The 12,172-nt window shown below is 45.3% G+C and overlaps 1 protein-coding gene across 2 annotated transcripts in view; it reads right to left on the bottom strand.

The window, feature by feature from the left end:
* Positions 1-12,172, bottom strand: part of LOC138566228 (sodium- and chloride-dependent creatine transporter 1-like) — a 358,699-nt gene that overhangs the window by 125,141 nt on the left and 221,386 nt on the right. For both annotated transcript variants that reach the window (XM_069643293.1, XM_069643292.1), the window contains exon 6: positions 6,242-6,376. In XM_069643293.1, the coding sequence (XP_069499394.1) occupies positions 6,242-6,376 (135 nt within the window). The remainder of the gene's footprint in view (positions 1-6,241; positions 6,377-12,172) is intronic.

Genomic DNA, 12,172 nt, shown 5'->3' with positions numbered 1-12,172 from the left:
ATTTTAAAAGTTCAGTCTGGTCGGTAAAGGTACATAAATGGCTGTTCAAGTGGTGTTCAGGTCACCTGTGGCTGCATAAACCTAACGGTATGCAGAAGAAGTCATGCCCGGCTCCACTTGTCAATAGTGACAAACCCACAACGCAAGCTGCTGGTTGCTGCCTGGAATTGACCCTGGGGTATTTACCTTATGAAGTCCTTGGTTGCTCCACACTATGAGAGGTATACATCTGAATCACTCCTCATCTACCTCGCTTGCCCCTTTGTGCCCAAAACCCCCCTCCCCACCTCGATTTGTTAGTAATCCATAGGTTGACCTGCTGAGCTGCACCCTGTGGGGTGCATTTAAAGGCCCCAAACAGAAGTCCCTTTCCCATGAATAGCAGGCATTTAAATCCTGAAACAAAACCAGCCTGGCTTTTGCTTTTATTTTCAAATGAATGGCAGGCATTTAAACACGGAAACCAAAATGGCCTGGCTTTTGCTTCATGTAAAGTTAAGAGCCCTGTGGAAAGGGGCCTACCTATCATTATCAATGAACAAACAACTGTAAATTTACAAAAGAAGGACGAATCAAAGAATCCTGTAACATGAAAAACAGGATTTTTCAACATTTAAAGCAAACACAGCCTGCACATGTGGTTTCAAATAAAAACAGCTTTAAAAAGCCAAAATGGGAAAAAATATCACTGCTCACAGAAAATGTCAGGAAAGTAAAACATAATGGCCCTCATTACGACCCTGGCGGAAAGGGGTTTACGCCGGCGTAAAGCATGGCGTACCTTTCCGCCAGACTACGAGTTCCCGTAGCGCCATGGTGATTTTTACGCCTGCTTTTTGCAGGCGGAAAAATCCATGGCGCTACGGGACTTGTTGTTAATTACGCCACCGTAATTTACGGTGGCGTAATTAACGCCTTCCCCACTCCCATTATACCCTATGGGGCAAAAATGGGAATGGGGAAGGGTAAATGGGGATTGGGGACTTACCTCCCCGCCAACCTCGGAATGGGGCGGTAAGTCCGCCAACCCCCATGGCGGAGTTGGCAGCTTAGCGCCATGGACCATGGTGCAAATTGCACCATGGATCTCCGCCAGGGTCGTAATGAGGGCCAATGTGTGGGTTGACCAAAGCAATGTATATTTTGTTTCACCCCCACAACTCCAGTGACTTGTGAAGAGACTCAGTCTTCAGGAAAAACCTGTTTCTGGCTGAGGACAAAACATCACAAAGGAAAGCCCCACTTCCAGCTGGATGTCACATCTCCCATCCAATAAACCCGCAATAGAATATGGTGATGCTAAACGCATCAAAATCAGTATCCTCCAGACCTCCTGACTAGGAAAGCAGGGACTTCAAAAGAAACCATCCTTGGCTGGATCATGACTAAAAGGTGTGAATCCTTGTTGCACCCAATGCAAAGAGCACACACTAACTTCAAAGAGATTAATAAAAACCTCTAGTCACAGGCTGACCTACGGAGGCAGATGGCTGTGGGGGATGAAACAGCCATCCCATTTGCTAAACAGGAACACCCACAATTAATTGAAAAGACTATTTTCATTTTAGGCATTTTGCGCAACAACCATACTGTGGATTGAGTTCATTTTTATACCATTTTTCATGTAACTTCCAGGTGGTTTTGGGTATATGAAATGCATCTACTTGTGTCTCTGGGAACTGTAATGGTCAGTTAGACTAGGTTTCTGGCTGATCTGAACAGGTTACAAATGGGAGAGTTGGTGAAAAGGTGGAAAATGAAATTAGGGATATTCTTGATGACTTACATATTCATAACTATTGTACATTTTATGAAAACGACAGAAATGTGACACATAGCCATGCTACACCAACCAGATTTGGCTGTCGGCTTATCTAATTCTCCATGATCAGCTAAATCAGAGAATATGTTTATATGTTTAGCATGGCATTTGCTAGTACAATTATGAAGTTGTGATTAATAACTAGTTTTTGCCAAAAAGTTGAAAGGAGAACAAAGGATGACAAATGGGAAAAGACAGATGTTGCTCCAAACCCCTAAAACAATCCTGACTGGAGACGGAGAGAGAAAGAGTAACTGTCCAATCCTAGCGGCAGGGATTATTGCAGGGTACTTCCCCTAGATTGTAAAATTGGTGATGTCATTTCTGCTATATAAGGGGGACTGCACTAGGACAAAAAACCGTGGAGACAGAAAAAGGAGAACGGACAGAAGGCTGCTGAAACTAACCATCTTTGAGAGTGGAGTGACCAGACCCCTGCCCTATCTTTCCTGAGTGTCCTGAGATGCAGCTGGCTTTCCTGAACCTTAAACAAAGGCTTGCTATGTAAGTAGCAACAACCCCAGCCCTAAACTGCATAAACCCATCATTCTTGTAGCATTGCATCCAATATTTCCCCATTGAAAATTCCCCATTGAAAACACCAATTGCCAGTGCATTTTAGTTGCCGCCCCATTGAAGAATCCTTTGTGTATGTTAGCATATCCCCATTGAAAAAACCCTAATTTGTCTGCGTAAGTCCCTAGTCAATTTTTGTAATTCAATTAATTAATTCCCTCATTGAATTTCAGAGGACCGGGATTGGCGGAATTCGAAACCAGCAATCATTTTCCCATTGTTTTTTGTTAATTGTTATAGTTATAAAGTGTTGGCAACAGAACCAATCCCATTGTGATCGGAGAAACAAATTTGTCCCTGTGTTTAAATTGGGCCCTGATAAACGAATTTCCATTTGCCACTGTATTTTCCCAGTGCATTTGCTATCCTAACCCAAAGCCGATTACCCTGTTATGAGCTAACGCCTTCTCCCAAAGCCTGTCATTTGCAGCCTCAGTTAAAAAAAAATCCATTTGCAATTTCTTTTCCATTGAAATTAAGCTTACCATCCCAAAACCTGATTTGCTGCTTCTGTTCCTCTTTCCCCATCATGTGGTCAAAACGATTTTTCTTTTGCATTCCCTTTCCATTTCCCATATGTTGTATATTCTAAAAATCAATTTTCTCCTTGTGTGCCGACTAGTATTCCCTAAAAAGCACTGCCTGTCTTTCTAAACATAAGCAAGCGAATTCCCTGTTTTTCCATCTTTCCCCTAGCAGTTGTGAGAAATAATAAAAAACACTTTCTTCCATTAGTGCTCTAAAAGCTGGTAATAAACCGCACCAACCCAGTCTTGGCATCTGTACTTGGTAACTACAGCAGCTACGCAGCAGGTTACCTACTGCCCGGTAGGCGATCTGAGGAATCCCAACCCACATCACTCACGCCTCTCACCATCAGTGCAATGCTGTCCCCTACCATCTTCAACGTGCCATCTAGGAATAGTACAAACTTCTCTACTAAGCAAGCCACAGGCCCCAACCACTGGGCTAGGAGGGCACACCCAAGATGAGAATTCTAGAGGCCCATAGAACCAGAGGGTCACCACATGTCTGTTACACCATAGTCAGGTGGATGGATGCATGTAGTTTTGCTTTCTGACAATCCAGACATTCCTTTACATTCCAGGTGAGGGCCTCTCATTCACAACGCAGAGTGGAGATCTCTGTATAAAACACTCCTGGAGACAGGATTAGGTTTACACCTTCTGCCGGCAGATCTCAATGTGCCCAACTTCCTCTGGGATCAACTCATCCATAGAAGGCAGAAAGGAGATCCTCTGTATAGCTAGCAAGCATTTGGGTGCCAACAATTCTACGGTCCCCCGTAGTTTTCACTGAGTAAAAAACTTTGTTGTTATTTACTATGTGTACATTACTCTGAATTACTTTGAATGTATGTAGGTATTTGTGCGTTAAAGGGGGGGAAAAGGGGTGTGGGGATGGCAGTGAAGGGGAATAGGGACCACCCAAAAAAAAAGAAAAAAAAGAAAAATTCAAAGTAATGTACATGAAGTAAATTACAACAAAGTTATTTTTTTCATTAAAATGACATAGAATCCACTCTACAATGGCAAGGTGAAAAAGAAGGTGAACCTATTCCATAGACTAGACTTCAACCTTTGGTCTCCGATCTACACTTTGAGTGCTAGGGATCTGATGAGTGATATCGGTCGTACCTGTCTTGGGGGCAGGACCCTCATGAGAAGGTCCAGTTTACATTGAGACATTCGTGCGTCCACGAAGATGCAAAAGCTTCATTACATGCAAAGATGAACCAGGGTGGGAAGGGGAACAGGTGAGATGCCTCCAACAAGGGCTCCTGTGTCTTCGGAACCTTATAATGAAGGGTTGCCAAGGCACAGCGATTAGACTCGGTCTGCTCATTGATGCTTGCTGTGGCAGGCTATAGTGGCCAAATGAAGAGCTCTGCAGGAGCACGAGCCAACTATCCTACTCAAGAGGGATATTCAGATGGTCAACATTCACCAGTGACTACAGTTCAAACCAAAGCTGGATTACAAGGCTTGAGCATGGGATGCATAAGGTAGGAAGAGTCCTTACGCAGGAATTATACCTACAGGTTAGCTTGATGGGGGATGGGGGGCTAACACTATGAACCCCCTATGACAGTTACACCAGCTCTACTAATCCTTTCCACATAAAGTCACCTAAGAGGGTTAGCCACACATAAAGCCCTCCCCATTGGCTGACTAGCAGCGGACTGCTGGGTTCCATCTTGGATATAGTACAAAGCAAGGATACAGCTGTGACGTTAAGACTCCAGCAAAGTTGCACGCTAATGAATGAATGGGTCTGCCAGTAGGAACCCCATATCAAAGGCGCGATGGTAAGAGTACTTGGACAAGTATTGGTGGAGGAAGAGTGAAGGTGACAAGAGTGAATGCTGGCCCACTTCTAACGTATGACCCCCAAGCATACAAGATTTTAGCAGACAAGTGTGGACTGGGAAGTGATTGATGGAATAGCAAATTTGAGCAAATGAGGCAGGGTATATATGAGGCTTCGCATGGCAGCCATTGACTTATGAAGGAGGTACAGAAACGGGCATAACGTGACAATATCTATATTAATGGGCAGCTGCATTTGGCAAACACACTCTTTTTAGATTCCAAATGGAACATAAGGGCACTTGACAGGGTGGAGTGGTAATTCTTAAGAGATGGGCACAAATCACTATGAAAAAATAACAAGGTATTAATTCAGGAGGCTTAAGTGTCCCACGGTGTTCTACATGGCAGGATTGCAAATGAGTGGAGAAGTGGTGATGTCATTTAGTGGATTTGCTTGTACTATACTTGTAGACGAACAACCCAGCAGAGCATAATCCTTTTCGGCCATTTTGTACGATGGTGGAATTCATTTTAAGGACATGAGATTGCTGCTGCACACAGACCCCTCCATGTGGAAGTCTAAGTGGACATTGTCAGTGGAAAACTAAAATAGTGCTTACGTCGGGCAACATTTACAACGCAGGACTTTGTAAATTCTTTGTGTACCTTCATCAGTTTACGGAGATTGCATAGAAAGGTCCGTTCACCACAATTAACACGTAAAATGTGTGCACAACATGGTCTGGAAAATGTCTCATGCCAAGTAACCTCTCTACCTGCCACACAAAGAGTTCCTACGCTACCAGCAGTAACTCCAAAGAGTAAAATGTACCTTATAATGCCTCATTAAGCAATTACTGTACAATGTAAACATGTTAAAAGAAATGCCATACAACAGCCCAATTGCTGAGTTAGATTAAAATAGGTTTTAAAACCACTGGTTTTGTATTACACGTCTGTAAAAATACCATCTGCATGTATAGCCCTCTTCCCAAAATGGCTGACTTCCTTTTCTGTGAGGACGCATGTGTCAACGACTGCTACCATTCCTGTACCTGTGTAACTAAGCTCTTGCAAGTAGCAGCGCCTCAATGCCCCTGGGCTGCTTGCGCGCTATATAAATATAAATAAGACACGTCCAGCTTTTCACATGTCAAAGCTAAAGTGTGCATCCCTAACATGTCTACACACCCTACACCGCATCTATGTAGCTGAAGATTACATGCTGCTTCGTCTGACAATTCACATCTATGTTCTGTGCTTTGGAACTCTTCAAACTAAGTCACCCGTCAAGTTAGCAAGCAACCTTAAGTGAGTAACTCATGAAATAGCACCTCGATGCCTTTGGGCTGCTAGTGCGCTATACAAATACATGTACACACTCCCAGTCAGCACTTAAACAGCACACGTAGAACACACTCCCCGATTGAGACCTGACGTATCAGAGACTACGCTGGATATCTCGACTCAATGGCATGACATGTATATCGGGACCGGGGAGTCTGCTTACCTGGGCCTCTGCCAGCTTGGACCAGTCCGGCTTCAGATAGAACACAATGCCGTCCATCGCTCCTGGAAGCGTGATGCCGTGAGCAAATAGGACAATCAGAACCACGTAAGGGAAGAGGGCAGTGAAGTAGACAATCTGTGGGGGGGAAGAGAAGTGTGTTAGTGCAAGCAGTTGTGTGCCAGATAGCCTCACCTTTTTCCTAAATCATGTGAAATGGGCAGGATGCGTTCCAGTGCACCGAATGCCTAGAAATACTCCCCAAAGCACTATACCAATAGGGAGACAGAGGTAACTTCATCTACTTCTCATCTAGGTTTCCCCAACCAACCACTTCGACAGGCGCATTGGGCGGATGGTTTCACGTCATTTCATAGACAGTAAATACTTCATGGTAATTTACTACCAAGTAATTACTTCGAATTGTTACTTTCAATGTTTTATTTTGCGGGTTAACCCATACCCATCTCCCTTTGACTACTACACCTACCCACAACCCTCCCACCCCCTTTTTATCCCTTAACCACAGTAATTACTTCATAGTAAATTACCACAAAGTAAATACTGTCGATAAAGCAACAGGAAGGATTTTAAAACAATCAGCAGAACTGGTGCATCCATGAAGGAAGACTTCTGTGCAGCGGCAGAAACGCAAGTTTACCAACAGGAGCTTCCGAAAGGCCAGTAGGACCACTGACCCGTCAGCATCAGGCCAACATTCAGCAAACAAAATGGAATTGCCTTCCGGTTGCACCCTTCAAGGCTATTGAGCCTTCAGCTTCATAGATCAATCCAAACTAAACCGATGCCATGAACCCCAATGATATCATTAGGCCGCAGTCTTCTGCGAACGCCTCGATGCCTAACAGCACCAATTACACACACATAGGACACCCTGGTGCCCTATGAAACATCGGGCAGGAGTTCGAATCCTGCCCATAGTATTGCCTCACTGTAACAATCCACATTAATCTCCCATTAGGTCCCCAAACCGAGGCGTTGCTAGGTGGGGAGCTGAGGGGGCCATAGCCCCGGATATTCTGGTTGTAGCCCCGGACAGAAGCTCAGGAGCTACACCCAAAAGGCTAGCTAGCGGCGAGTCCAGACAGTCCCAACATTAGCATAGCCCCTGATATTTTCCAGACCTAGCAACACCCCTGTCACTAAGCTACCCTCCACCGTGCTTCTGAACTCTTCTGGTCCATCCCTCAGTTTTCTGTTAAAGCCATGTAGTCAGACACCGACATTCGCACAGTAGACCTGAACCACTCCTTATCACAAGGCACACAAAGCCCCCCCCACCCTCTTACATCAAGTCATCAAGGCGCTTCTTCACCTCATATTGAGGGACACACTCAACCTGCCAGCTGCTGTCGAGGGCTAGCCTCCATTATGTCATCCCCAGTAGGTGGTCAAAACGTACAGCTCGAGCCCATGATTATTCTTTACCTAGTGCCAAAATATCAGCACTCCGAGTTGGCAAACCCACAAGAAGGAATGAGCCTGGAGTACAGACACTATTCCCCGGAAGTGATGAGGGAGAGTGGAGCACATGTTACTCCACGTCGTAATGTGGCGCCGGGGAGCCGATCTGTGCAGACATGCACATAGACAGCTCCCGCTGACACATTTTTGTCATTTGCACAGCAGAGTGCAGGGCAAAAAGCACATGTGTACGCTGCCTTTTGCCCTGCACATTTGCACTCCACCGTGCAAATGAGTAAACCATGCGATCAGGATAGGCAGCAGAGTTTACAATTAAACGCTACCCGTCATGCGAGGTTGGCAGACAATGTGTACAATGGATCAGTATGGAGTCCGCCTGCTTTATGCTGGTGCATAAAGCCCGGGCAGTGCAGGGGGTTCCACAGGGAGGGATCCCCAGCAGATGCGCTTGCATGGAAATGCATTGCCAGCACAAATCCTGGGGCATTGGGGTGGCAGGGAGGGAGGCGGTGGAGAGGAAGGGAGGTGGCGGAAACGCAAGTTGTGTACCGCCCCTCCTCCATGCCATAAAAATGGCCGAAAAGGAGTTGCGACGTAAATGTTTGGCAGACAAGCCTTACGCAAGGCTTTTACGCAATACATTACATTGCAGCTCATTCGAAGACGAGCGCCAGTGTGTTTAGAGCAGGTATGCACAGCTCCAGTCATCCAGGGCCACCAAGTTAGGTATTGAGGATTTCTACCAGAAACATTCAGAAGCCAAATTTGCATCCAACAAACACATATGGACATTTTTTTTTATAGTCGATGCTTAGCCTGCAAAACCGATCATTTGGTCAGGCTCCAAGGTCAGGATTGTGCACCCGGAGTGGTTTAGAGTAAAGCAACTATATGGCCCACTAAGATTCGTGGCAAGAGTAGCCTAGATAAGGGTCTCATACTTGCACTTATAGGCAGAAAACAAGACCTCTGAATGAACCGCTCTTCACCGCAAGGATCAAATATTCCGGCTAGGCATGGATGCCGGATAGCAGCAGTTCTCATTTGTGAAAGTGTGCTTCGAAGCATGGAAATATGCAGCTTTTGTGGCCATGCAGTGAGACTGCGTGCATGAAGCAGCGGCGTCCCTGGGCGGGGCCTGTAGCCCCGGATCTTTGGGTTGTAGTCCCGGATAGAAGCTCAGTGGCTACAACCAAAAGGCTAGCTAGCCCAGAATCCCAACAGTCGCGACACTAGTGTAGCCCCAGATCAATTCCAGACCTAGCAACACCGCTGACCGGCGGACTAAGCCCAGAACGTGTGTGCGCGCATGCGCAGTGCTTCACGGAAGGACAGTGCGCACTGGCTTACGTATTATCAGTTTGTCATAAAACAAACGGTGGCCATTTGTTTATTTTCAAGCTTGTGGAAGTATGAAATCATTCCTTCCATTTTATATTTCTTCTCTATAGCTCGGACAATAAGAATGGAAAAGAGACTGACTCCTAAAAGACATTAGGAGGACTCTGCCATTCGGTCAGCTGGCAAGCCTTGTTGCTGGGAGGCAGTGTAAGGGGCACAGTGGTAATGCCGAGTGGGAGAAAGATGGGACTAATAATTGATTAGACGCAACACAATAATAAGCACTGGCGAAAGGCAGAGGGCAACTCAAAGTTACTGCCAAGTGCGGACATTTCTAGGACGTTCGCGTCACGTCACGTGACCGAAGAAAGATGCAGGTGTACTAGAAATAAAATGGACACGAGAGTTTATTCCTGGGACTCTACATCTTATTAAGAGTGCTGGCTCCTCACAAGACCATATTCGTCAGCTCTAAAAATGCAATAAAAATGTCCGATTTGGGGGCATGCGGTTTGGTTGCTGTGTGATATTTCAGAAACGGGCATTGTGCCTTTTTTGTATTGCATTGCAAGTTAATAAACTTGTGGAACAAAACAGAGCTGCACTCTTTGAAAGAGTAGCAAGGAGCAGGGACCCACTGAGCTGCAGTACAAGACCCCCACCTGGGCACTATTGTCTCTATGCCCGCAATGATAGCCACCTAGAAAAAGTCCAGCACACAGCGACTTGTCACTTGTTTTGTTCTTTTTTAATCTCTTGCCTCACTCTCCTCCACAAAAATCAGGATTGGCTTTTACCTTTAGGATTGTTCCACTCTTGGACTGGGCATCTGAATTCAGATTGGCTTTCACCTTTAGCATTGTTCCACTCTTGGACTGGGCATATGAACTAAGCTTGGCTTTCACCTTTAGCATTGTTCCACTCTTGGACTGGGCATCTGAATTCAGATCGGCTTTCACCTTTAGGATTGTTCCACTCTTGGACTGGGCATCTAAATTCAGATCGGCTTTCACCTTTAGCATTGTTCCACTCTTGAACTGGGCATCTGAATTCAGATCGGCTTTCACCTTTAGCATTGTTCCACTCTTGGACTGGGCATCTGAATTAAGCTTGGCTTTCACCTTTAGGATTGTTCCACTCTTGGACTGGGCATCTAAATTAAGCTTGGCTTTCACCTTTAGCATTGTTCCACTCTTGGACTGGGCATCTAAATTAAGCTTGGCTTTCACCTTTAGCATTGTTCCACTCTTGGACTGGGCATCTAAATTAAGCTTGGCTTTCACCTTTAGCATTGTTCCACTCTTGGACTGGGCATCTGAATTAAGCTTGGCTTTCACCTTTAGGATTGTTCCACTCTTGGACTGGGCATCTAAATTAAGCTTGGCTTTCACCTTTAGCATTGTTCCACTCTTGGACTGGGCATCTGAATTAAGCTTGGCTTTCACCTTTAGGATTGTTCCACTCTTGGACTGGGCATCTGAATTAAGCTTGGCTTTCACCTTTAGGATTGTTCCACTCTTGGACTGGGCATCTGAATTCAGATTGGCTTTCTCCTTTAGGATTGTTCCACTCTTGGACTGGGCATCTAAATTAAGCTTGGCTTTCACCTTTAGGATTGTTCCACTCTTGGACTGGGCATCTGAATTAAGCTTGGCTTTCACCTTTAGCATTGTTCCACTCTTGGACTGGGCATCTGAATTAAGCTTGGCTTTCACCTTTAGGATTGTTCCACTCTTGGACTGGGCATCTGAATTCAGATTGGCTTTCACCTTTAGCATTGTTCCACTCTTGGACTGGGCATCTAAATTAAGCTTGGCTTTCACCTTTAGCATTGTTCCACTCTTGGACTGGGCATCTGAATTAAGCTTGGCTTTCACCTTTAGCATTGTTCCACTCTTGGACTGGGCATCTGAATTAAGCTTGGCTTTCACCTTTAGCATTGTTCCACTCTTGGACTGGGCATCTGAATTAAGCTTGGCTTTCACCTTTAGCATTGTTCCACTCTTGGACTGGGCATCTGAATTAAGCTTGGCTTTCACCTTTAGCATTGTTCCACTCTTGGACTGGGCATCTAAATTAAGCTTGGCTTTCACCTTTAGCATTGTTCCACTCTTGGACTGGGCATCTGAATTAAGCTTGGCTTTCACCTTTAGGATTGTTCCACTCTTGGACTGGGCATCTGAATTCAGATTGGCTTTCACCTTTAGCATTGTTCCACTCTTGGACTGGGCATCTGAATTAAGCTTGGCTTTCACCTTTAGCATTGTTCCACTCTTGGACTGGGCATCTGAATTAAGCTTGGCTTTCACCTTTAGCATTGTTCCACTCTTGGACTGGGCATCTGAATTAAGCTTGGCTTTCACCTTTAGGATTGTTCCACTCTTGGACTGGGCATCTGAATTAAGCTTGGCTTTCACCTTTAGCATTGTTCCACTCTTGGACTGGGCATCTGAATTCAGATTGGCTTTCACCTTTAGGATTGTTCCACTCTTGGACTGGGCATCTGAATTCAGATTGGCTTTCACCTTTAGGATTGTTCCACTCTTGGACTGGGCATATGAATTCAGATTGGCTTTCACCTTTAGGATTGTTCCACTCTTGGACTGGGCATCTGAATTAAGATTGGCTTTCACCTTTAGCATTGTTTCACCTATGAAGCGGACACCTCTCACAGGATTGCCAGAGCATGTCCTCGAGCCCGTCACACACCCAACACCAACCAATATTTAATTCATAGCTCCCCAGAACTGCCTTGGAATTAAATTCCTTTTGCTACCTCAACACATCTAGTCTAGAACTTTCTGCAGAAAACAAACCATATACGACGGAGTGACATATGTATCCTTACGCAAAGCCCTTCCCTTTGCCCGATTTCCCATATATCCTTCTCTTCCCGCTTGTGTTCCTTTGCTGGCTAATCTCCAAGCAGACCAAGGTCTGGTGCACTTCGGCCGGGGGGGTCGGTATGGAAAGGGCAAGATCGGGCACTCTGAAACTACTATGCTGGTGATTTGGCACAATATAAAAGCAGGGTAATCATTTCAAAGGGGGCACACAAACGCAGGACCAAAGCAATCTCCTGTTCACCTTGCTAATCTAACCAAAGACCTTTTAAAATAAATCTGCCAGTGTGCTTGGATATCCTGC

This window comes from Ambystoma mexicanum, chromosome 2p (assembly GCF_040938575.1).
Source record: "Ambystoma mexicanum isolate Mex_15411 chromosome 2p, UKY_AmexF1_1, whole genome shotgun sequence".
NCBI classification, from domain to species: domain Eukaryota; kingdom Metazoa; phylum Chordata; class Amphibia; order Caudata; family Ambystomatidae; genus Ambystoma; species Ambystoma mexicanum.
Note: the sequence above shows the minus strand (reverse complement) of the source record. Positions and strands in the feature narration are given on the sequence as shown.